This window comes from Microcaecilia unicolor, chromosome 3 (genome assembly GCF_901765095.1).
Source record: "Microcaecilia unicolor chromosome 3, aMicUni1.1, whole genome shotgun sequence".
NCBI classification, from domain to species: Eukaryota; Metazoa; Chordata; class Amphibia; order Gymnophiona; family Siphonopidae; genus Microcaecilia; species Microcaecilia unicolor.
Window position 1 is genome coordinate 29,827,908 of NC_044033.1, and position 27,026 is coordinate 29,854,933.

At 41.4% G+C, this 27,026-nt stretch overlaps 2 protein-coding genes across 3 annotated transcripts; one reads left to right on the top strand and one right to left on the bottom strand.

Annotated features, from left to right (window-relative positions):
* Positions 1 to 7,637: 7,637 nt before the first annotated feature.
* SIX2 (SIX homeobox 2) lies at positions 7,638 to 12,100 on the bottom strand. Of its 2 annotated transcripts, none has more exons than XM_030194616.1 (2): positions 11,529 to 12,100; positions 7,638 to 8,760 (listed from the first exon to the last, which is right to left on the bottom strand). In XM_030194616.1, exons 1-2 carry the CDS (start codon positions 12,092 to 12,094, stop codon positions 8,457 to 8,459), a joined length of 870 nt encoding a protein of 289 aa, XP_030050476.1. In that variant the 5' UTR covers positions 12,095 to 12,100; the 3' UTR covers positions 7,638 to 8,456. The 2 variants fall into 2 exon arrangements, with proteins under 2 accessions (XP_030050476.1, XP_030050475.1); XM_030194615.1 differs by having other exon boundaries at positions 11,535 to 12,094.
* A 1,548-nt stretch (positions 12,101 to 13,648) lies between these two features.
* LOC115464189 lies at positions 13,649 to 16,761 on the top strand. Its single transcript, XM_030194582.1, has 4 exons — positions 13,649 to 13,710; positions 13,781 to 14,053; positions 14,526 to 14,650; positions 16,478 to 16,761. Exons 1-4 carry the CDS (start codon positions 13,649 to 13,651, stop codon positions 16,624 to 16,626), a joined length of 609 nt encoding a protein of 202 aa, XP_030050442.1. The 3' UTR covers positions 16,627 to 16,761.
* Positions 16,762 to 27,026: the final 10,265 nt, after the last annotated feature.

Genomic DNA, 27,026 nt, shown 5'->3' on the forward strand with positions numbered 1-27,026 from the left:
GTGCATAGACACTTACACAGCTTAGTAAAAGGGCCCCTATATTTTACCAAAAAAAAAAAAACCTTAACATAATTTTAAAAAAATCTTGCTGCCAGAAAGTTACGACATGATCACCCAATGTGAAAAAAGTGCTATGCTATTCTCCAACCCCCTTCCTCCTCAAGTAGCCAAAAGTCCAGTGCAAATTGTACCCTCTCCATGCCCCTGATCGTACTCAGATTTACTTCCAAATCCCTGGTGGTCCAGAGGGGGTGGGGGCAGAAGCAATCCCCACTTGTTTCTGCCATTGTGGTACCATTGTTCAAAATGGCAATGCTAGAGATCAGACTACTAAATGCGTGAATGCCCCAGAAAACCCCCTTACTTGGCAGCCTGAACTCTAATGGTACATTCTGATCTACTGCTTGGAGAAAGGTGGTGTCATTTCAAAGACTTATATATATTATATGTTTTTGAAACGCATTGAGGCCCCTTTTACCCCAGTGAGTAAAAGGCTGTATTTACACCTTTTTCAGTAGTAGCTCAAGATGAGTTGCATTCAGGTACTCTGGATATTTCTCTGTCCCAGGAGGGCTCACAATCTAAGTTTGTACCTGAGGAAATGGAGGGTTAAGTGACTTGCCCAAGATCATGAGGAACAGCAGTGGGATTTGAACCACCGGCCACCTCTGGATTTCAAGCCCAGTGCTTTAACCACTAGGCCACTCCTCCACTTTCTTTCTGGAATGGAAATGGCCATGTGTTAAGTGAACCACTTGCCGCACAGCCATTTCGGGAGGGATCACTTACCACCAGCCATTGAGGTGGCGGTAAGGGCTCCTGTGCTAACCCGGCGGTAACTGGGCACCATGCAGCACTGCCCAATTACCGTTGGGTAAGCACCGGCACTACAAAAATAGAAACTATTTTTGTAGCACCAGAAATGATGTGTGCTGGGGGGTGGGAACTACCTGTGGGCTCCTGTGGTTACTTGGCGGCAGTTCCAGATTGGCGTGCGGCAAGCCTGTTGCCGTGCCAACCATTTCGTAAAAGGGCCCCTAAGTTTGTACCTAAGGAAAACTTGCACGAGGTGACAAGGCAGGATTGGAATATGGTTTCTTCGGTTCTTCCTCTGCTGATCTAATGATTGGACAGCAAACCATTTAAAAATAAAGGTGCAAATGTAGGAAATACAAAGGTCTGTTTAAAATATAGTCACTTTCCCTGATTAAGGTAATTCTAGAGGGGGATCTTTTACTTAGGCGCACTGACGTTTTTAAAACGTGTTAAAAATAGGTGCATGTTAAACACTAAACACTTCGGGTGGTGGAAAAACCGCAGGATTCGCACAAGAAGCGAAACGATGGTGGAAAGATCGCAAGATTCATATAAGAAGCGAAATGAGCAGAGAATAAGCGAGCTACAATATAAGCTAAGTGATCTATAAGATTTGTTAAGATTGCATGCTCACTTTTGCAACTACTGCCAAGCTCGAGGTTTTGGGCCGATGATGAAGAAGTCCAGCCCCTGAAGCTATAATTAAGCTGGGGGCTTCTTGAGGCCTTTTCCTCTTAAAACACGTCTAGCGTTTAAGTAAAAATTGTTTCAATTTGACAGAAATATACTTTAGCAAGAAAGTTTCCCTACTTTTCTAGTTATTAAACACTAAAGATGCCCATAGGAATATATTGGCGCCTTTAGCGTTTAGCATTTGCCTATATTTAGCATTGCGCTGAAAATGCCAGCACGTCTTAGTAAAAGACCCCCTAGGTTCGCAGGTTAGGATAGACATCTTTCCTCAGAAACACATTCAAGGACCCAAATAGACAACTCACAGTTCCGCTTTTGCTTAGGAAAAGAAACAGCTTTTGAAGCTGGGTTATCACAAACCCTTGAGGCACCTCTTATGGTTGAATTATGGCCTTATTATTGGATTATTATATGCAAAATGTATCGTCTAATGTTAAATCCCATGGAATGTCATGGTTTTATTGTGTTCTAGTTATTTGTTTTATTCATAAACCTTAAGAAATAAAAAAAAGTTGAATTAAAATGAGTGATTACTGTTCCAACAACTATATTATTTTCTGAAAGTTTGGTCATAAGCTTAATTAAAAAAAAAAAAAGAAATCTTTGAAAGATTCTTATGTTTCTTTTTCTTTTAATAAAAAGTTGCATTTACTTTGGCACATTTTAATTCATAATTGAGTTTAACATAACCTGAAGCCGTAGGAGCCAGCTTTGTGGGTGTCAGTAGGTGCAGAGCACCCCCCAATAGTGAGGAGGGAGGGACCATTTGTTTTGTGTTTGACACCCCCCAAAATCATTTTTGAAATGTTGACACTTACACCTAAAACAGTGCATTATTTCTTAAGGGTCCACTGTAGAAAGACACTATTTTATGCAGTTTTAAAAACAAATAACTGTTCTTTCTTCTAACTAAAATACCTTTAATGCACCAGAGACAGTAGCTTTTTAATTCTCAATACCGCCACAGTGTTAAAACATCTGAAAAAGAATGCTTGTCCTGATGTTTGTGTCTGTGTGCATGCGTGTTGAAGCCTGTTTAATTAAAATGATCATATTCGGAAGGTGTATGCTGAAATATGTTAAAATAAAAATGGACTTGGAAAGTCCAGCAGTTTTTAAGTTGCAAGAGTTGAACATGACCATTTTAGAGCACAGCCATCCGTTTAAATCTCTGCAGCAGCCCGGTAAGCTTGGGAAAACAAAACTGTGAAATTTGCCCTTGCTTTTCACCAGCACTAATCAGCTTCCCCTAGAACACATATTCTATGATAAATTATATTAGTCTTGGTTTCCTGCATAGGTCACGCATTTAAATAATTAGCCTACTATTAATGATTGTCTACCTTGACTTTAACATGAAAATCGGGGTCATCCATTTTCTGTTTTTTTTCGACTTTTGTTACCTCTTACCCTAATCTCGGTGCTAATTCAACGCTGCTCTTTTAATTTGCTTTACCAAAGCAAAGTGTCGGCATATAACCCTAAGCAGTTAGCACGGACGCTGACATTGCGTCCCTCGGTGGAGGGCTGGGCAGGCAGCTAAAGGCAGTCATTTATTAAAAATCGGAGTTCGTTTGCGGAAGCGCAAACTTTGCTCCAGATTTCTTGGTATTTTCAATAGGAGAAAGATGTCATGGAACCAGCGCAAAGACGCAAATGTATAAACTGGGAAAAACTCAAGCCCTGATCACCTACCAATGGAACTGGACTGCGGGAACCTGAACATTTCCAGTTAAAATAACGGACCTCTGGATTCTTTCTTTCTTTTGCAATTTTTACAGTGTTAGAATTGGTGGTTTTAAAAATTAGAATACTATGACATCTGAACTACAGGGCGGTATGTTTCTACAGGAGCCCCCGGTAAGTTTTCATCAAGTTTTGTGCCTGTTTCCTTCCGGCGCAACTGACAGCTCTAGATTTATCAACAAAAAGTTTCCCGCAGTGTTTGTCTCTTATAACCTTTTTCTTGACCCTTATTTTCAGTGGCGATAAAGCGCCCTAATTTTGGCTTTGCGGCAAAACCTTTTCTTCCAGAGACCTCCCTAAAATCGCTTAGAAAATGTTCCCACCAAGTATAGATGCAAATATAACATCTCCATCTATTGCCTCGTGAAAGCCACTGTTAACAATAATACCAACTACTGGGCAATCCCGGTTTACTAATACTACTACTTATCATTTCTATAGCGCTAGTAGACATACGCAGCGCTGTACACTTGAACATGAAGAGACAGTCCCTGCTCAACAGAGCTTACAATCTAATTAGGACAGACAAACAGGACAAATAAGGGATAAGGACAAAGGGTAGCAAGATTCCGGAATCCCAAAGAGTAGCAAGATTCCAGAATCCCAAAGAGTACTACTTATCATTTCTAAAGCGCTACTAGACCGTACCCAGCGCTGTACACTTGAACATGAAGAGACAGTCCCTGCTCGACGGTTTCAGACTGAATTAAAAATCACTTCTGAAACGGATTTCAGCACAGGCTGGGGAAGCTCTCGGCTGCAGATACTATTTCGCTATGGTGTTTTGAAACTATCAAATATTTATTGGATACTCGGCCTGACTTTTGCACGGCATCTTTAGCGTGTTAATTAGTGACACACGAAGTGCAAAGCGTTCAGTCTTGTCGTTTCGTTCCGTTAAAGAAAGAGTGTGTTCTGCATGACTGTCAACTTGATAGTATACTTGACTGTCAACTTGTAAGGTATAATTTCAAGAGACGACACAAGAATAGTTGTCTTCTGCCTGCAATATTTTACTCTGCATCAGAGGTATTCTTGTCCGACTGGTTGCTTCTAGTTCTGTGCTCCTTTTGAAATCTTTGGGACTGATACCTGATGAGGACAGTATAATTTGGGTCAGGCTGTAGAAATCTGAGTATTCGCTGATGTTCCTTGCTAATGACTCTGGACATGTTCAGATAAGCCCGGGTCCCATCACATATCATCATTCAGGGGGTCATTTACTAAAGCTTAGCTCGACTTATCTGCAGCAGGGCCCATAGGAATAAAACTGGCCCTGTTGCAGATAACTCGAGCTAAGCTTTAATAAAAGACCCCCCCCCCCCCCCTCAGTCAAGCTAAACTCCCTCCCAGTCACTGGTCCCCCAAACTAGCTCTTTCTAGCAGGGATCCCTTAAAGAGGCACAAAGCGCATGATCGGACAGATAGACTGGCTCGTTGGCTCAAAGGTAACTTTCTTTCGTTTTGGCTCAGAGGTAACTTTCTTTCGTTTTCTTCCTAACTTTTCGTCTTCTGGGCGGGAGCAGGAATATTATGAGAGTGGGATCGGAGGGTATAAAAATTGTCCCACGCACAGAAATGGTACAGGTCTTCAGTTAGAGACCCGTGCCATTCTGTGCACGGGACAAATTTATTTCATACCCTTCAATCCTACTGTTTCTAATCACCTAACTGTACCTGAAGCTCTTCCCTGTTGCTAAACCCCAGGTCAAGCTTAGGGTTTCTTCATCCAGTACCAGGGCCACACAAGGATTCCAAATAAGATAAACAATTCGTTCTATCTACTTAGTCGAAGCCAGGAGCTGAAGAAATATTTTAAAACAGGTCGTGTATTGAAGCAAAACGCTCTCCGTGCTAGGAATCACAGCAAGAAACAAAAAGTTGGAGGGGAGGCATGGTTTACCAGGATTGTTAATAATAATAATAAAAAAAATTAGTTGGAGGAGTTGGGCACAGCAAAAGCGATGGAAATCTTACCACCGCCTCCAACCTCACAGGGACACCCACTGAAACTGATACCACTACCTCGTTTATAAATATTCATTGTTAATACTGCATTGTGTAAAAAAAAATGCAGCGATGAATTTAAAAGATGCTAATTAAAGTAGGTTTATAGGCTTAAGTTGAGGAGGTAATGCATCAAACATTTTATAGCAGTGATGAATGAAAAGACGAGGAAATGAACTAACTCTCCACTATAGTTAATATAGAGAAAAATGCTTGGGGCAGATATGAAATTACAGGAGCACAACCATTTCTCTCTCTCTCTCTCTCTCTCTCTCTCTCTCACTCACTCTCTCACACACACACACACACACACACTATAAATTATCATTTTTGTTAAACATGCAAACTAAACAGGAATTGGAAAGGGATATGTCTGAGTCGTTATTTTCAGTTAAAAAAAACCCAATTGACTCATGCTATTTTTTGTTTTAAGTGGATGTTTTCTATGGTGACCATAGGATCACAACAAAATCCAGTCCCAATATCCTACAGCTTCATAGAACTTATTTTTGAGTTCACATCACTAATACAACTCCCCCACCACCACCACAAACATTTCTTTCTCTCTTGCAAAATCTCCTAGACGTTTCGTTTCGTATGGGTGTCTGTTTTCCCACTACTACTACTATTTAGCATTTCTATAGCGCTACAAGGCATACGCAGCGCTGCACAAACATAGAAGAAAGACAGTCCCTGCTCAAAGAGCTTACAATCTAATAGACAAAAAATAAATAAAGTAAGCAAATCAAATTAATTAATGTGAACGGGAAGGAAGAGAGGAGGGTAGGGTAGGTTTTGTTTATTTTGTGCATACATGGCAAAAGTGATCTAGAAGAGGCCTTAGTCCTCACGCTACCCTCTTTCACGGGTGAACATTTATTTGTGATAGACTACTTGGCCTACTGTTTATGGCTAGGTACCGGAGTCAGAAAATCAATGCATTTAGTATCAATTTTTCTTATTGTTTTCATATATGTTTCATAGTAGGTTACTATGGTCTCATGATAACGCTACGTCGCTACATTTTAACGATAAACTATAAAACTTAACGCTACTTTTTTGACGATAAACCATAAAACTTAGCAGAAATGAAAGCTAATTATGGCAATGTTAGACTTGCATCGCAATGGGCCATAACACAGAATAATATGTAATGTAACATTATCTTATGCTCTGTGTCCCCTTGCAGTCTGAGGAGATTTTCAGAAGCCAGCTCTGTACGACTAAAGAGGCAGGTTTGTACATGGAAGGCAGTGATTCCATTTATTGCCAATGAATCTGGAAGGGCTGTAGGTTTATTAAAATCTCTCTAACTTGTGGTTGTGTTCTGCTATCATTTCCCTCTAATCCCTGTTCTGTATCCTATGTGCAACAAAACTGCGCAAGTGTCTGTTAGTAGTTTGAAAATGGTGTACTTGTGCTTGAGCCATAAATCCTGTAGGGGATGTCTGGGATTATTCGTCCTGTCTTCTCACTAAACTATGTGAAGAAAACTGTCAAAAGATTCCAAGCAAAGCCAATATTACTACTACTACTTACCACTTCTATAGCGCTACAAGGCATACGCAGCGCTGTACACCATACACGTAAAGACAGACCCTGCTCAAAGAGCTCACAATCTAAATAGGACAGGCAAACAGACAGAACAACTAAGAGGTAAGGGAATTAAAGAGGTGGGGATAATAGGGTACAGGGCAAGTGAGTAGTGGTTAGGAGTCAAAAGCAGCGTTAAAGAGGTGGACTTTTAGCCTGGATTTGAAAAAGGCCAAAGACGGGGCTAGACGTACAGGCTCCGGAAGTCAATTCTAGGCGTCAGGTGCAGCGATATATGCCAGGTACTCAGTTATTTAGAAATAGATGCCCTCTAGGAACATTACATAACATAGTTGCATAGTAAATGAGGGCAGATAAAGACCTGTACGGTCCATCCAGTCTGCCCAACAAGATAAACTCATTAAATTCTTGTTTTACAATGTGTCAAACTAGTGTAGACGGCGTTAATTTTACTACTGGGAAATTGCTTCAGAACGTTGACAGGAATTATATGTGGGATACTTCTCTGGTTATCTGCATGAAATCTCGCGATGTGAGTGCATTTTACTCACAGGCACCATATACAAATTAGACTGGCACAGAAAAACAGACTGCATGAAAGTTCAGTCCTAAATCTAATAATTCATGTTTTCAGCCATGTGTGTGTCGGTGTCAGTTTTAAACCAAAAAGAACCCTAAAACCAATAAACACTGAAGCCGATGAGGACGTTTCTACGTTTTATTATAAAATAAAAGCTGAAATATTTCCAAATAAATGTATTCACATAATATAAACAAGAAATCAGATGACTCGCCACTGATGTCAGCTCAGGTGTGAAATTTCGAGGTGTCGTAAATCAGATTTTCACCTACCAAAATGGGGAGATAGAGAACGCAAGGATGAAGAATGCAAAAAACAAAAACAAAAAAAAAAGCCTGTTGCCTGCGGAAATTCAGCTATAATATCACAGCTCTGCCTACAATAGCGGCATTTGATTATTCCTGACTAAGTTGTGGTTGCTAATGTAAAAGTTTGCACCTGCCTTAGAGCTATAAGTAAAACAGAGTAATAAAAACGACCTGTCTCTAAAAATTATGCAGCAGCGCTGACTTGTCTCAAAAAAAAAAATCATGAGGTCGATTCATCAAAGATTAGCGCAGGCGCAAAGAGGTTTATACCTGCTGTACCAGCGCGTGGCAACGGAAGCAAACAGGTGATTCCGGCATAGTGCAGATGAGACATAATGCTGGAATTGTATGTGTGCCTTGCATTTTCTAATATACAAGAACACAGGGCAAGCACTTCATTAGCTAAAATAGGCATTAATTGCCTAGTGATATATATGTGAAGGGAATAATACCGGGTTATTCCCAAACAGGATTGAAAATTGAGCTCTGCTGGAATCTAGGAGAAAACATTTTTTTTTTTTTTTTGCATAGCCTTGCATACCGTTGAATGCAACAGTTCTTGTATCTGAAATCAAGAGTATAAAAACCTCAAGCGATTTTCCCCGTAACACAATTTGTACAGTACTATTATTAAACAGTTTTTATCCACTCATCCAATCAACCAAAGGTTGACAAATATCCATTATTATTATTCTTTTTGTCATCACTCAAGTTTCAGATGTGATTTTTTTTTTTATGTTTCTTTCAAAGTTTTAAGAACCGAGATCGACCAAGTTGGACGACATAGGGTTTAGGATGGAGTCCTGCAAGCTATGGTGGTGCATGGAGTCTGCGCTGGGAACTGGGATCGCGCTAGGACCCTGAGGATGCCCCAGGCCGTGGAGAGACTGCAGCCCCGGGTTCGCGCTGAGCAGTAAGACCGGACTCGACGACGTGTGGTCTGGGGTTCCCGATGGCGTTTTCTCATCCTCCGAGCTTCCCAAAACCGTTTTGTTTCCATTCATTGAAGACGACAGAGGATTGTGGCTGTTGGAGTTGGAGTTCTCATTGTTCTCCCTATAGAAATAATATTTTACAGTCACCAGTCTGTTTCTGTGGGCTGAGATACAGTGATGCTATTCAGCAAATGCACAGAGTCTAGGTAATTCTGGCAAAAAGAAAGACAGCTGGAGGATACTTGGAAAACAGGGAGTTTGCAAACACGCCATACCTCTGACCTCTCATGGAAAGATGCAAGGTCTGTTCAGCTTATAAACAGCTGTCCACCAATTGTATGAGGTGCCACCACTTTGCCAAAATCATACTTTCTCAATTTGTCTATTATAAATATTCCCATCATTGAAACAAGAGCACGTTATGTAAGATGAGGTTTTTAATTTTCTGTCCAAGGCACAAATTTAACAAAGCCCTGAAAATGTTTTTGTAGTAAAAGAATGAAGATGCATTTTTTTCTCATTCAAGAGCCAAGTTGTTATGTCTGACAATTAGCTGCCTAAGGAATAAAACTATTTTTTTCAGGTTTCAAAATGAATGACCTTCTATGAGATATGCATAATAATTATTACTTTAAGAAGTTTAGTTGTTCTGGTAAACAGCACTTAAAATATTAATGATAGCAGGTTAAACTACTAATACACGTGCATCTTTCCTGGTACCGATGCACCTCTCTATACTTGCAGAAAGATTTTTGGGCTTCCTCAAAAAAACAAAAAAATTGTAATTTACAATGTTAAACTGAAGCTTCGTAAAACCAAGATAAATACGGTTATTCTGGTACTTGAATTAAATAGCTTGCAATAAAAGTAGATACACAATTTCCTTATTTCAACTAAAGATCCCTGAGAAAAATAAAAACGAAAGGCAGCATACAAGGCAGAAAAAAAAGGTTATGAGCTGCATATTGCATACAGACACGAGGAGAGAGAGAGAGAGAGAGAGAGAGAGAGAGAGAGAGAGAGAGAGAGAGAGAGAGAGAGAGAGAGAGAGAGAGAGAGTGTTCAGTGATCTCAGGACAGAATGTCGTTTCTAACAACAGAGAGTTTTCATTCATGGGACAATTGAACCAAAAATAAAGTACCGGCCATAGAAGCCCTGATGGAACATAGAAAACCAGTTCATTATTGTAAACCTCAGATATAATCAAATGATTTACATAAGCAAAAAAAAAATATATATAAAACTATGATCGTCTTGGCTGTAGCTACCAGAGGCGATTTCCACTGGTTTTTAGTCACAATATGGACAGCACAAAACAGGTGGGCAGATCAAGTCCGAAAAAAAAAAAAAAAGCCAGGATTTTCTCATTGATGCTCTATCATCGTAATAATTCCAATCTTGCAGTAACAGACGGAAATATTTTTATTATATGCGTTGGTATGTCCTTGATTCTTTCTTGATTATGGTCACTCTACACTTTGATTTTTTTTTTTTATATGCTGACTTAAGCTGTATTGCAATAGCAGCTCCTTGTGACTCTGGGCAAATCACTTAACCCTCCATTGCCCCGGGTACAAATAAGTACCTGTATATTATATGCAAGCCGCATTGAACCTGCCATGAGTGGGAAAGCGCGGGGTACAAATGTAACAAAAAAAAAATTTTTCTACTGCATTGAAAGGACTACTAGCCTTAAAGACCAAGAACAGAGACTTGAAAGTGTTCAAATACTATCTTAAGGCCTACTAGAAAAAAATAGGCATGGCAAAGGTATTGGGTTCATCATCTCTTTCACCTCGGTTTATAATACTCAACAGAAACGTCCTTCTGCTAAGGCCCCAAAGCTGAATTTCTAGTCACTATATCAGGATTAGATGCAGTTGGTATAAAAGCAAAAACCTTAAGTCTGTCACGCGTCCGAACCCCCGGGCAGCCACGCGGGCACTTTAATGGGTGATTTATAGTATTCTCTATATTTTTTTTCAGAAATATTTCATTGTACCTCAAAAATAGCCACGGTCAGGTCGCGGAACCTGACCATACAGTATAAAAAGAGGGAATTGGCGTATTGCTTCCTTTAATTGCATTTATTGGTCATTCATGCAAAATGCTTGAAACTTTGACACTGGTAGATTTTCTCGGTGAACAGTGTCTCTCGTATATAATACAAATTTCTAGTAATAGACCCAGTAGCCAATTCCTTTGCTACTCAACCATCTCTGTCTGTCTGCCTCTCTTTCTGTATTTTACCAGGAACATTTATGTATTAAAGTAACCATAACGACTTTTATTTTGGGTGATTTGAAAGACCTTTAAAGAACGCAGTGACTCTAAGGTATGTTCTATTGTAAGTTAGGTCATAGAGGAACCGTATTTAACGCTGTAGGACTCGTCCATTCGTAATCAGGGAAATTTCTGACACGTCCACCCGGTTACCTAGAAATAAAGGTGGACAGCGACCTATTCATTAGATTAAATCAATAAGTTTGTAACTAGATTTGGAGAGCTATGTGCCTTTCTTCAAAGCAAATCACAAATATATGGAATTAGTCCATTGCAAAAAAAAAAAAAAAAAAATCACCTATCCAGCTCGTTTGTTTAACGTTTCTTTTTGAAAGCTTTGGAGCTATCCACACCTGGTTTTCTAAAGGACTAATATCCAAAAAAATAAAAGTCAAGAAAAGTCCACGTGACAAAAGGGTGGCCACAGCAAAGTCCTGAGAAGAAGATATTAGTTTATTTAGATTACTTTCTCAGCAACTGTGAGCCCACAGTAGTTAGGAGGAATCGCCCGGATTTATTAGTAAATGTTATTTCACAGAGCGATGCACAGAAGAGGGCAAAGAAAATAGCGGCTGAGCGGAGTGTACTGAATAGGGGGTACTTACTCGTACCTTTCTTTGGCCTCGGCTGCACGGTCCCTCTGCCGCCGGTTCTTGAACCAGTTGCTGACCTGGGTGGTGGTGAGTCCCGTGGCCTCGGCCAACTCTCTTTTCTCCCGGGGTGACGGGTAGGGGTTGTGGGCATACCACTCCCGCAGCACGCTCCTGCTTTTCTCCTTGAAGCAGTAGCTGGTCTCTTCCCCGTCCCAGATGGACCGGGGCAAGGGGAACTTCCTGCGCACCCTGTATTTGCCCACGGCCCCTAGGGGGCGCCCGCGCAGCTTCTCCGCCTCGATATAGTGCGCCTTGAGCCAGAGCTGCTGCAGTTTCGGGTGATTGTGAGGCGAGAACTGGTGGCTCTCCAGGATCTTGTAGAGCTCGCGGAAGTTGCCCCGGTGGAAAGCCACCACAGCTTTGGCCTTGAGGACGCTTTCGTTCTTGTGGAGGTGTTCGCAGGCAGGTAAGGACCAGAGGAAGCGTCCCAGCCTTTCGATGTTGCCTCCTTGCTGGAGGACCTCGCAGACACAGGCCACTTGTTCTTGAGTGAAACCAAAAGTAGGCAGCATTGACATGGTTGCCTTTTTTATTTTTTTTAAATCTCCTTTGTCTGATTGCTTTTAAATCATCCAGACTTCAAAGTAAATAGGTTAACATGAGGTGGAAAAAGTGCCCTAGAAATTGTGTATTGGTGTCCTGCAGAATATAAGCTCTCACTTCCAAGCAGCAACGACCGAAAAAAAAAAAAATGCAAAGAAAGAATCAAAGACTATCCCCAAAAGAGTTATTGTAAGTCCTCTGGCAACTTTGTTTTTCGCTGTCTTCTTCCTCCGAACGCATTAAATAGTCAGGATTTTTTAATCCCCCCTTTTGCTCACTAGATCTTACTTTCCAGTAGGATTCAACATAATATAGTCGTAAAGTCTCCTCTCTCCCTCTCTCTGGCTGCTTTTTAATAATATTATTCTAAGCTGGCATGAAAAATGATTATGCGCGTTCTGATTGGTCGGTTATCTGACCCGGGGACTGCGAGGATAAGACAATAGTTTGGGTCAAATTATTTGCTATGGTTACGCTGTCAGTCAAGGTAATCTGATCTGTTTTGAGGTGGCTCCCTGCCTGGGTTGACAGATTGCTCTCCTCCACTAAGAGGCAGACTGCGAGTGAAATATTAGCAAGCCGGAGGTTTTTTGGTTGGGGTTTTTTTTTTTTTTTAGTAGCTTTGATTGACATCACAAACACCCATAGAGGAGGCTGGAAAATGCTGGGAAAACGTCGTCTCCCACCACTCTCGCAAGGGAGGGCGCTGTAGCACCGAGCAAATCTGTCTCTCCCTGTCCGCAGCTCTTGCAAACTTTCTAGGCCAGCCCCCCACCCACCCACCCACCCACCCCCATTCCCGAGTCAATACAGAGGTATTCCTGGGTTTTATTGCACATACACATTGGAGGTTTGATGAAAGAGATACTATATTAAAAAAAAGTGTCTACCTTAATATTTCGAGTAGCTTTATATACATATAGAGAGAGAAAACTCAGCCTACTCTCAATTTTTGATTTAAAATGTTCTTTAAAATATTTTTAATTTATGAATGAAAAGGTCAAGACTCACACTTTATTTAACCTTTAAATCAGAAAGTTTCGTTTAGAATTACTTGAGAAAAAAAATCTAAAACAATTTTTTTTTAAAAATAACATTAAAAGGTAAATTTTTCTTAAACTGCAACAATTAAAAATAGCGTTTCCATTTCTTTTTTTTAAACTTAAACGTATGTAGTAAACTCATAAACGATCATGTTCTGGTGTGTAATAATAACGTGGCAACACGTTGGGTGCAAAACTCTTACCTAGGGTAGCCTCAGAAACACTGAAGAACAATTCAAAACGATTTTAAGACAAACCTGTGCTTACTGGACTCATGCGTTTCCAGAGCTGAAAACACAAGCCCCCCCCCCTCCCTTAGCCTTTGTTTCTTTAGATCCAGCTTTTTGGAGAGCCTTATTCAAAACCATACTACAGTAGAGTCTATTGTCACGTACTGCAGAAAACTGTTCGTTTGTGCCTGGGTTATCTTAATAGGGGTGGGGGGGGGGGGGGAAGGGATTGCTATTTTAGAATAAACGAGCAAAGATGCCAATGAGCTGTGAAGTAGATCCAGAACTGAGTGTTGTGACCGGGAGTCGATGGGATTGGTCTGTTGGGGGAGGGGAGGGGGGGAACTAGTCAGTGGAACATCTTTGATTGCTTCAATGCTGTGTGTAGGAAAGCGATCCAGAGATCGGAACCAGGCATCTGCAACAGTCTGCAAGCCTTGAATCCTGCGGCGCTTCAGCTCGGGCATCCCATCGTCAGACACATTGCTCCCTCTGCTCAAGCCGGAGACGGCGCCAAAAAGTTTATGCTTTTATATGTAATATCTGGAGCGAATATCCTTTCTCCGATGCTGCGGGCAGAATTGGATCGAGGCGCCTCTCGATATGTTTCTCATCTCACTGGGGAAATGGAAAAGAAGAAATTAAATACATTAGGAATTCAGTAGGAAACCGCAGAATCATTTTTTCCCCATGTTTTTGCCCTGGAGCATGGTTGCGTAAGAAATATAATTAATTGTCATGTATACCTTTTTAATTGGGAAAGGGTAAATGTCTAAGAAGCTTACAACTAACTGAATGTATTGCTTAAATAGTATACCTTTCTTCTTGGAAAGTATAAGAAATCAGAACATTGCTTTGAATATTTCACCTAAGCTTCAGGTACGTTTAAACAAAATTAAGAATATACGGAAGATCTGTTTGATTGAAAGCAGAAGATGAACCCTGCCTGGAATCTGCATTTCTCTCTTGGGAAAAGGGTTTCTCAAAATCCTTTCTTCTCCTTTAAAATTTAGCGGAAATAAATGAAATTGGGGGGGGGGGGGGGGGGGGGGAGGGTAGTCAAGTTCATCATTTGTGAATTTGCTCTTACTGTAACCTGACTGTTTTATTCTGCTTAAATCTTCCAACCACAGCCACCGAATTCGACTCTGGATCACAGCCCAGCAGGGTAACAGGGAAGATGTCAAAAGCTGTTGTGTGGACTCTGAGCCGAGCAGCTCATCCCAACGGGAGAAATTCATCTTCAACAGCCAAAAATGTGAGTACAGATGCTTTAGGAGCTCTGACTTTACATATACCAGGTTTTTGTTTTTTTTTTGCACTGAGTGGCATTTCCTTCCACAATTTGCTTCAGACAATTCTGCAAAGGGGTACTGCAGACGCTTCGTACAAAACAAATTAATCTGACGCGTGTACTCAGTTGTTGAACTATGTTAGACGCGCAGAAATCAACTCCTGCGCTGGAAGAATTCAGAAGGAAGAACAAAAGGACGTCTACAAACAGATTGCAATGGGAATGCAAATGCTGGTAAGTGTGTGTGGAATCTGAAAGACCTCACTTAGCATGTAATAAAGGCATTTTCAAAGTCACTTCAACTCCCAGTTTCGTTTTTTTTTTTTTGGTCTGGGGCCGGGAGGGTCGAAGCAAACAGATCATTGATTTTTGTTAATGTGTAAGCTTTTTTTAAAACTGTTTTATTTTTTAAATAAATGCCACTAATGTGCTTGGAATATAACTTTTTAGGGGCTTCTTCAAAAGTCTAGCATTTATAGGACAGCTGCCGTTCAAATACTCACTGTATGTAAATCTCCGTTTTATAAAAGGCAACAGCAAAATCCGTAATTAACAGAATGCGGCCAGAATGTTTTTACAAACTTTGTGAGCCCGAGTCTAACTATTTCTCAAGAACAGTTTCCTACTTTGTACCGTTTGTGAGTTTTTCAAAGACATCCATAGATAAGGTACGTAATAAGTATGTAGGCTGTTTGGGCATAAGGTTGCATGCTGATGGAACAATATATACCCTGAAATGCATAACACGATCTCTTTCATTGAAGCTGGATGCCCCAGGGATTTTACTCCCTTAAAACTGGAGAAGAGACGCCTGGAGCCCCAGACCGAAGATGACACTGCTGCCGAGGACTCGTCTTTCCAGATTTAGGGGAAGCTGGGCCTGAGTGTTGGCTGTAGGCCTCAACTCTGGAATTGTATTTGCAGAAATCCACTTTGGAATTTCGCTTAAAGTGCATCGGGTAATTAACCCTAGTAGTCCGTCCCAGTTAGAGTGAGATTAGGGATTTGTTCTGGTGAGGGACAGATACACCGATTGTGCAGTTCCAGCACGTCTGTTTTGTCGTGTGTTTCTTTCCTTCTGTTCCCAGGATCAGCAGTTTTGGAAAATAGGGGCAAACATGTTAAGATTTTGTACAGGCGCAGACAGGACAGATAGCAGGCGCGTCCGTAATTTAATTTAGCTAAAACACATTATTCAAAAACAGCAACTTTTTAAGTGAAGTAATATCCATAACGCGCATCTGCACAATATCTCGGGGGGAAAAATATAGACTCATGTTTGTTCCACGCAGAAACAAAAATCTTTGATATCTGGAAAAAAAAATGTCTTCTATGAAGCACAACGAACAGAAGCTCCTCAGCAAAACTTTTTTTTTTTAATGTTTTTATTAGATGTCGCCTTTTTAAGGTGATCTGACTAATGTTTACATAGGAGGTAATCCAGTTTTATTAATTATTTTGCCGGTTGCAAGCTGAAAAATATCGAATTTGATTCTTGAACAGCCAACGTAAGGCTGACCCACAAATATATTTCATCATTTCAATGATAAATTAATAAAAAGATAATATTGGAAAGGGAAGGAATCATCATACATTACATTTTCATCTGCTCCCTTTAGTAAAGAAGCAGCTACCAGTGATAAAAGGCTGAACAAAATACCTAAACTCAAATTATCAGGGTAGCTGAGGCCTTCCTCTCCATTGAATCGCATCACCTGTGTTCTGATGTAGGCAATATTTTGTTGCAGGAAAAAAAAAAAGTTTGAAATTCCTTCATTTATCTCGTTTCAGTTCTGTCCTGGGGAGATGGAAGCAGCGCACCACAGATCAGACTTGTTTCCTTCAGCACTGTGTTAAGAGTGATGGGAATGCTGAATAATCCTTGCTCCAGGATAAATGCAAAATCCCAAGGACAAGTAGAAACTGTTAAAAACGTTTGAGAAAGCGAAAAAAATAAATAAAAATAAAACCACGACAACGATTTATCCTAACTGAGCAGTAGGCACAATAAGATGATATCATATCATGGCAAATTCCTAGTAATATGCATCTCTGAAAGACAATCCATGGCAGATTCCAATGGCATTAAAAGCTGAGAAAAATGTTTCTGTCTATTTGTTGTTCTGTTTAGAGAAAGAGAGAGAGCATATGGTTAAAATAAAAATAATAAAAAAAAAAGGCCCCTTGACTTAGGGGATTGAATGTAAGCAACCTGAGAGCTATCCCACTGAAGAGGTGAGGTTTTTTTTTTTCGTCTTGAATGGGGTAGGAGGTGCTTCTCGATTTGACAGCCTAAATCAAGAAACAAGGATCAAACTGACAATATTTGTAAACTTCATATTCCCAGGGATCTTCTTTGATCGGGGGATTCATCACCAGGTTAGTATGAGACTGAGCAAAGGTCCCCCCCCCCCCCAAGCTTGATGAAAAGCGATCGGGTTTCTTTTAATGGCTGCCCTGTATTTTCACAGCCTTCCACGACTAACCTAAGAGGCTGCTTCCTCGAGCTCATTTAACGCCACTGATGACTCCAAGATGATGCGGGAAGCGGAAAAGCTTATTAACTTTTCCTACCGAAACAAGGCATTACTGCATTATTAGGTTTACAGTATTTAGAGATTCCACACACACACACACACACACACACACACACACACACACACACACACACACACACACACACACACACACACACACACACACACACACACACACACACACACACACACACACACACACACACACACACACACACACACACACACACACACACACACACACACACACACACACACACACACACACACACACACACACACACACACACACACACACACACACACACACACACCCTCCCCACCGTAAAGTCAGTTTAAAATCAAATGTGAGATCTTTGCTGCTATTCTCCAGTTTCCAGGTTAAGGTGAATCAGGGAATGTGGTGAAATGATCCTGAGGTTAAGAGATTTGGGCAAGAAGAAAATGGTTGTATTGTGAGCAGGAATTTCTTGCTAGAATTATCAACCTCTCTTACTTTCTTTTTCAGATTTTGACTACGTGTATGTATTTTCTGTATTCTTTTCTCGTAAATTTTAACTTGTTTTTCTCACTACTTAACACACTACTGGTAGCAACATCAAAACCCGTTCAGTTTGGGGCTTGCGCAATCCTGGACAGACAGTCAAATGCTTCCTACCAACAGCAGTACAGGGTTTGAATACCTGCACTGATTTTACCACGTGCATTTAAAATAAGCATTAAAAGAACTATAAAACGGCAACGCTCGTAAAAGATGAAAAAATATATATTATGTAAACGCAAGGCTAGAGCATGGGGGCGAGCGAAGGAGCCTGTTCAGTGAAAGGGTTGCCCATTCCTTTCTGCATTGGCATTAAGCACCCCTTAATGCCCTGTTTTCTAAGGACCTCCCACTCCGGGTCTCCGATCAATGTGCTTCCAATTCCGACCGGCCCTTTTTTTTTCTTTTTAAAGTACCAGAGGGTTTTTTTTTTAAATTAAAGTACCAGAGAGTACTGACAACTGGAAGCTAGTTGCAATAATCTTTAATTATTGTAATGAATTCTGGTAAATGTAAACAACGGATACAAATAAAAAAAAAAGTTTGGTTCTGGTCTGACTTCAAATCTCTTTTTGTATGAATCAAGCCTTTTAAACATTTGCTTTTATGGTGTGAAGTTAATCTCAGCTTCGGTCTTCGCTTTTAACATAATAGTTTTCTGCTGTCTATGTACACTGCTATTTATTTTATTAAACGTAGTTTACAAAAAGAAACTCATCCGTTTAGTTGTAAAATTCTATCTATCTATCTTTTTAATTTTATGGGAAAAGTAAACTGGGGGTTTCTTCATGTAAGCTACAAACGAAAGGACTGTTTAGAAAAAGTCTGGCATTCATCAGCTATTTGAGAGAACTAGGAAAAGGTCTGTCTGGGCAAATACTATGAAATTATTTTTTTTCTCTATCTACTTTCCAGTTAATTCACTCTCTGTGTTCCTCTGTCAATATGTCCAAAATATGGGATATTTTCCATAGTTACATGTGTCAGCTGCAAATTCTGATTGACTTCCTCCTATGATTCAGATGGTGATTTATTGTGCAGCACACAGATCTGTAAAACATCACAAATCAAATTCAGTTGTCAGGGGTAAAACTGCTGATTTTACAGGGGTGCTTTGACTACTGGATGGTTCTAAGCTTTTGTTTCTATTAACTTGCTAAACTGGATATTTATAGCATGCTTAAAAAATAAAATAAATGCTATTTTATAACAGCAAAGCCGTTTCACAGCTTGTAGCATTTACAGCTAGATGTATAAGACATTTTTCTCATAAGGGCCTATTTCACTAAAAGTTTTCTCATAGAATAGGCAAAAAAAAAAAAAAAAAAAACCTAGTAAATGGGACACACAGAAAGGGCTGATTAACTAAGGGTTTCCTCCTTTGGGTCAGTGTTCAAAGAGACTTATCATAGGGATCCTTCTTAAAAACACGAGTGGAGGAGTGGCCTAGTGGTTAGGGTGGTGGACTTTGGTCCTGAGGAGCTGAGTTTGATTCCTACTTCAGGCACAGGCAGCTCCTTGTGACTCTGGGCAAGTCACTTAACCCTCCATTGTCCCATGTAAGCCGCTGCATTGAGCCTGCTTTGAGTGAGAAAGCGCAGGATACAAATGTAACAATCATTGAACTGTACTACAATTAGCTAACATTGAATCATTCTTATTTGGTTACTTTAGCACATTGTTATTATTGAATGGTTTTCATTACCCTTGTTCTTAAATACCTGAATTATATATCTATTTTTTCTACCAATTTATATTGCGTATTCTCTATTCTTTAACTGGAATGTTACTTGTATTTCTTATTCCGGAAATGGCGATCGCCACTACGGTATTTGTAAGCCACATCGAGCCTGCAAAGAGGTGGGAAAATGTGGGATATAAATGCAGAAAATAAATAAATAAATAAATAGGGAACTAGTTCCAAAGTGAAGGAAACCCTTTTAGTTTGGCAACCAGACACATATCTTGCTGGAACTGGGATCTTCTGTATACAAGTTATCGAAATTCTATTCAGTGGAAGTAGGAATGATGTGTTTATTACTGGTCCTACTGCTCCACTTGCATTTGTTGTGCAACTAGAGTGTCATTAACATTCACAATATTTAGCTCCGATTCAGCTCTCTTCTGGATTATTATTATTTCTTTTTTGTATACCATATGAACAATGCTCCGATCACTTAATAGTTAATCAATATTATCAAACAATTAAATTAATTGATATCCAGAAGTGAATCCCATTTAATGTAATGCGGGTCGGAAGACAGGAGAGAGATTTTTGTTCCCCTGAAAGTATGCAGGGAAGACTTTACAAGGAGAAACTTTTTTTTCCATCTCTGTTTTGCTTATCAGGTTGTAAATTTAGTTTGCTTCATTTAAGCATAATGTCTTCCCATATCCCTTCCTTACGTACCATGCTTACCTAAATATAAATGAAATTGGTTTTTTTTGTAACGTGACGGCAAGGGTAGGGTGTGTGTGGCTAGGTTAGAAGCTTCCAAGGTCAAAAAGATAGTGTCACTGGTCCCCTTAAAATGAAAATAAGCCAACAATCTATTTCTAACATGTTCTCTCCCCCCTCCCCTTTGTCTTTCTAAGCTGTAAAACAAATAGCATCCATTTAGCACTACCATCAACCACATAAAAATTGAAGGAGATCAATTACAACATGTTAACACCAAGGCTAAGAGTTTTATTCCAGTGCTAATACTTTTCTCCTATTTACAAAGAAGTGCAAATAGTCATTAGCGCTGGAAATAGCACGGCATATTTTAGTGCTAAAGTTGTTAGGAATTCTATGTATCATTGTTTCCAAAGGGAAATGAAGTGGATACTTTTTGAAAATGCATTACGAGAAGATGCAATTCAGTGACATCTAGACTCGAAATTGCTGAATTCTGAAAAACAAAGAAATCAAACAAAATAAAACATGGAAAAGAAAATAAGATGATACCTTTTTTATTGGACATAACTTAATACATTTCTTGATTAGCTTTCGAAGGTTGCCCTTCTTCATCAGATCGGAAATATACCTCCTACCCACTCCCACCCTGTTAGACTATCAATGAAATGGTTGGATGTTTCACTTATATAAACTGTCATCTACCACATTTGTTTATTTCCGATCTGATGAAGAAGGGCAACCTTCGAAAGCTAATCAAGAAATGTATTAAGTTATGTCCAATAAAAAAGGTATCATCTTATTTTCTTTTCCATGTTTTATTTTGTTTGATTTCTATTGATAACCTTAAGAGTGGACTAACACGGCTACCACACTCCTCTACTGAAAAACAAAGACAAATTTGGTTGCACTGGTTTTTCTGTAGGCTTCCTGAATACTCTTTCAGTGGGAAAAATAGCTTTTTCTGACCAAATTCTAACCAGCAACACTAGATTTGTGACTTAGAAAACTTTTGGTGGAAAGTCATGAATTGACTAGTTACCTTTTGTGTAAGGGGAAAAATAGATCTGGCCTGCCTAATAGTTATGTGTTGGTACATTCAGGGCAGGATTAACCTTTTGTGAACCCGAGGCAAAGAAGCCTATTGCTCCCCACCCCACCCCTTTCAAATACACATGTATTTTAAAAACTCCCACAAGTGCATCCCATGCTTCTAACTAGAGGAAAGCCACAGAGAAGAAAGCTACACACAACTTCTCTCGCAGACTGAAGGACAACACATAACGGGTTAGTGAGAATAAGAGACCTTCCAGGCCAGTGGTGGCTCTTGACCCTCCTCTCCAACTCTTCTTTGTGCTGGCAGCTGACTTAGGACCAGATACATTAAGCTGACCAAGCTTTGAATGTTTGCTTTAGACCAGTTGTAGCTGGTGTAGAGCAAATATTATTTAGGGCCCTGTTGACTAAGCCACATTATAGGCACGTTAGCGTTTTTAATGTGAGTTGACCATGTATGTGCCTACAATATCCCTATAGGGACCTACATGGTTAGCACGCAGGCTAATTGTAGGTATGTTAAAAATGCTAACGCGCGCAAGAGTTTTAGCCCTAGGGGGATCTTTCTTTATTAAGTTCCCATGTAAATGTTTAATTTCTTATGAGACTAATAATTTTCTTTTTTACCGACCCCATGAAACATCAAGAATTTGTAATTGTTAAAGAAAGTTTGAGAAATCCCTCTGGGGCAATTAACCAGAATAACGCTGCTGTTTGATTGTATAGTTGGTTTAACCTCGGTTCTAAAATTTAAGATGATATTGTGTTTAAGTATAATTTCTGATTCTTGGATCCCACCGGTAGTGGTCTATGAAAATGAGAATATTTTCCTGTATGCAATTTTCTGTAATGATTTAATTTCTAATAATTTCTGTTATTGCGTTCCTTTGTGAATGTTATAATTTAAAACTAATAAAGAAATAAAAAAAAAATGCTAACGCGCCTTAGTAAACAGGTCCATTAGTGAGTAATGCGCAAAGGGGTTTTCTGTGGCTCTAACGTGTGCCATTAACAGCTACTGAAAACCCTATGCAAATGCATTACAAGGAACTCATTAGTATTAAAATTACCATTCTGAGCAATGTACAAACCGTGAGTGCCTACCTTTAACTTGCAGAATTTTATAGCAGGTCTGGATCTGTCGTTATGGGGAGCAGCCTGCTTGCACTGTGCATGCAGACTACTCCCCATGGTAGGCGCTCATAGTAAACCCACCTGACCTGACCCCCACCCCCGCCGACCTGACATGATTGGACCTGACTCCCCTCCTGGCCCCACTCCTGCACCCCAAGCATAAAAACTCTGGTGGCCTTTTGGACCCCGCACAATCTCCAACCCCCCCCCAAGCAAAAACACCCTGGTGGTCCAGTGCACCCCATGCACCCCTTCCCAGCCCCCAAAGTAAAAATCTACCTGGTGGTCTAGTGAACCCCCTCCCCTCCCTCCCCATCCAGATGCATTCTATGCATCCATATATGGGAAAAAAACCTTATATAGTGCTTAGCCCCTCCCAGCGCCTCCCCAGAATGTACTAGGCAGGGACTGGTTACTGCCATTTTGTTCTGGGCAGGCCCAGAAGCAGGATGGAGAATGTGTTGCTTATGCACTCCTGCCTCCAGCATTTCAAGGTATGGGGGGAGGGAGGGGAGGTCACTAGACCAGGGCCGTGCCAAGGGTCTCTGGCGCCCCCCTGCAGACTATCAGTTGGCGCCCCCCCCCCAGTGAAAATGATCACTCACCACTTGCCACACTGACAGGAAATATCAGCAATATTCTTAGAAACAAATTGCTATACATTGCAAAATAAGATAGCAGATGTAAATTCTCAAAGTGGACATATTCCAAACACTAAAATGAAAATAAAATGTTTTGTTTTCTACCTACCTTTGTTGCCTGGTGACTTTCTTTTTCTGATCATGCTGGCCCAGTATCTGATTCTGTGGCTATCTGTCCTCTTAACTCCATTTCCAGGGCTTCCTTTCCATTTATTTCTTTCCTTTCTTCTTCATTTCTGGTCCTCAGCTTCTGCCTATTTTCTTCATCCATGTGCAGTTTTTCTCCTCTCTTCCTCTTCCCTCATTTCATCTCCTTCATCTCTCTTCCCTCCCCTTTATGTCCAGCAATTTCTCCTCTCTCCCTGAGCCCTGCCCTGCAATCCATATCCATCCATGCCCATCTGTCCCCTGCCCCCTCCATTCATCCCTATCTAGCAATTCCCCTCTCTCCCTGAGCCCTACCCTCCCATCAATCCGTGCCCATCTGTCCCTTGCCCCCTCCATTCATCTCTGACCCTATCCAGCAATTCCCCTCTCTCCCTGAGCCCTGTCCTGCAATCCATATCCATCCATGCCCATCTGTCCCCTGCCCCCTCCATTCATCCCTATCTAGCAATTCCCCTCTCTCCCTGAGCCCTACCCTCCCATCAATCCATGCCCATCTGTCCCTTGCCCCCTCCATTCATCTCTGACCCTATCCAGCAATTCCCCTCTCTCCCTGAGCCCTGTCCTGCAATCCATATCCATCCATGCCCCTCTGTCCCCTGCCCCCTCCATTCATCCCTATCCAGCAATTCCCCTCTCTCCCTGAGCCCTACCCTCCCATCAATCCATGCCCATCTGTCCCTTGCCCCCTCCATTCATCCCTGACCCTATCCAGCAATTCCCCTCTCTCCCTTCCATGAACCCTGCCCTCGCATGCTCCTCTCTCCCCTGCACTCCCGCTCCCATGTCCCAACTGCCCACCCTCTTCTCCCCCCCACCTTCCAACATCCCTTTCCTTTTTTTTTCTTTTAAATTTACCTCAATCCGGCAGCGCAGCGTCAGTGAAGGAGGCGGCGCTCCCGACATGTATACTGTCTAGCCTTCACTTCGCTCATGTTCCGCCTTCTTCTGACATCAAGGAAATGACATCAGAAGAAGGCAGAACATGAGCGAAGGGGAAGGCTAGACAGTAGACACTTCGGGAGCACCGCCTCCTTCATTGACACTGCGCTGCTGCCGGACGGAGGTAAAATTAAAAGAAGAAAAAAAGGAAAGGATCTTCTTGCTGCGGGAGTGGGAGGGCGAGGTAAGCATGGTGCAGCGGCGCCCCCCAAAGGACGGCGCCCCCCTGCCATGCTTACCCCACTTACCGTATTGGCATGGCCCTGCACTAGACTACCAGGCAGATCTTTGCTCGAGGGGATCAGTGGGGTCAAGGTTCACTGGACTACCATGGCATTTTTGCTTGGGGGTCAGGAGGGGGTGTGGGGGGTTGGGGTCAGGGTCCACAGACCACCAAGGATTTGTTGCAAGGGGGTGCAGGGGGGTCCAGAATGGTCATAAGGGTGGGGTCAAATTAGGACAGATCGGGGGGTCAATTTTGTGCAAGCTGTCAAATACATTTGTCAGCAGTGTGAAATGCATTTTGACAGCTTTGAGTTGCAAAGAGCGACCGATACACAAAAGGGTATCCATGCATCTCATTTGCATGTGATCTCCTTTGTGAATTGGTCACTGTTTGCACTTTGGTATTTTTTCCCATGGCACCCATATTTAATGCAGTCATATTTAATGGGTGCCACCATGCATTGGCCTTTTACTAAGCCAAAAACCTACCTTAGGATCCATTGAAATAACACATCTGAGAGAGGTCCTCCTAAACATTGGGGCCCTAGGCACTTACCTATTTTGCCTATGTCTTAATCCTGCCTTGGGTACATAAATTCTTAGTTGCCTGAAAGCATGAGCAGAGGTTCAGAATAACTGTGCTTTTGGTAGCATTGAAGAGGCATTTTGGGGGATATTCTGGGGGGGGGGGGGCAGGGTGTTTAGAGACTACTTGTCTACATTTGATTTCCATAAAGATACATGCGTGGCCCTCTCTGATGCACTTCCTGTTTAGGGCCGGATGGATGCGGCAGGGAGGAGCGAAGCTGCCTGTGTGTATGGCAGCGCAGCGTGACGGCCGAAAAGGAGGATTCCACTTGCAGGGACCGATGCAGCGGAGCCTGGGGAGAAGTCAGGGCAGGAAGGAAACGCTGAACGCTGCCTCCGCGGGACAAAAGGGCAGAGACAGCACGCGAAGGATGTGGATGGATGGGCTTGGAGTGAAAATGGCTAGGCCTGGGCCCGTCCAGGCCCGCCCGTGGCTACGCCCCTGAATAATGGTAGATTTTCTGTAGGTCTTGAATGACTTATTTTTGCAGAGTAACATATAGTAATATAGTAAGTGATGGCAGATAAAGACCTACGGTCCATCCAGTCTGCCCAACAAGATAAACTCATTTTACTTGAAATGCGATACTTTATATGTATACCTGAGATGATTTATCCTTGCCATTCTCAGGGCACAGACCGTAGAAGTTTGCCCAGTACTCTTCTTGTACTAAAAGTTCTGAAGCTAACATCAAAGTCCCTTAAAATTTACACTCAAGCCCATCCCTATCTATTCAGTCATGATCAGGGCGTAGACTGTAGAAGTCTGCCCAGCGCCGGTTTTACTTCCCAATTACCAGCATCACCACCCAATCTCCGCTAAGATTCCGTGAATCCATTCCTTCTAAACAGGATCCTTTTGTGTTTATCCCACTCATGTTTGAATTCCATTACCGTTTTCATCTCCTTCACCTCCCTCGGGAAGGCATTCCACGTATTCACCACCCTCTCCATAAAAAAATACTTCCTGACATTACTCCTGAGTCTGCCCCCCTTGAACCTCATTTCATGTCCTCTAGTTCTACCACCTTCCCATCTCCAGAAAAGGTCTGTTTGTGGATTAATACCTTGCAAATATTTGAACATCTGTATCATGTCACCCCTGTTTCTCCTTTCCTCCAAAGTATACATGTTCAGAACTTCAAGTCTCTCCTCGTACGGTTTGCAATGTAAATCCCATACCATTTTTGTAGCTTTTCTTTGCACCGCTTCCAGTCTTTTTACATACTTAGCTAGATAAGGCCTCCAAAACTGAACACAGTACTCCAAGTGGGGCTTCACCAATGACTTGTAGAGGGGCATCAACACCTCCTTTCTTCTACTGGTTATACCCCTGTCTATACAGCCTAGCATCCTTCTGGCCACAGTCGTCGCCTTGTCACATTGTTTCTTCACCTTCAGATCCTTGGACATCAACACCCCAAGGTCTCTCTCCTGAGTCGAGCTTACTAATCTCTCCCCTCCTATCTGGTATCTCTCTTTCAGGTTTCTGCACCCCAAGTGCATCACTTTACACTTCTTGGCATTAAATTTTAACTAATCAAAAAAATATATAAATGGAAGAAAAGAAACTATCTAAGTCAAGCAATTACTCACTATTAAATCTCAGAAAAATATATTAATCAAAAAGTAATAACTCACTACTAAAGTTATCTCTCACAATGTGATATGTGTTTTTCATATGCTCAGTCCATGCCCATTACAACCATTATATCCCCAAAAGGAGTATGTGGTAGTGTCACAGATGGAACCAATCTAGCACATTAGACGTTCCACCTCCTTATAATGTGTATGTACATACATAAGTACATAAGTACATAAGCACTGCCACGCTGGAAAAAGACCAAAGGTCCATCAAGCCCAGCATCCTGTCTCTGACAGCGGCCAATCCAGGTCCCAAGAACCTGGCAAAAACCCAAAATTTAATAACGATCAATGGACTTTTCCTTCAGGAATCTGTCCAGACCCCCTTTAAACTCAGCAAGGCCAGCTGCCTTCACTACCTTCTCCGGCAATGAGTTCCACAATCTAACCACGCACTGAGTAAAGAAAAACTATCTCCAATTTGTTTTAAACCTACCACATTCTAATTTCATCTCGTGTCCCCTGGTTC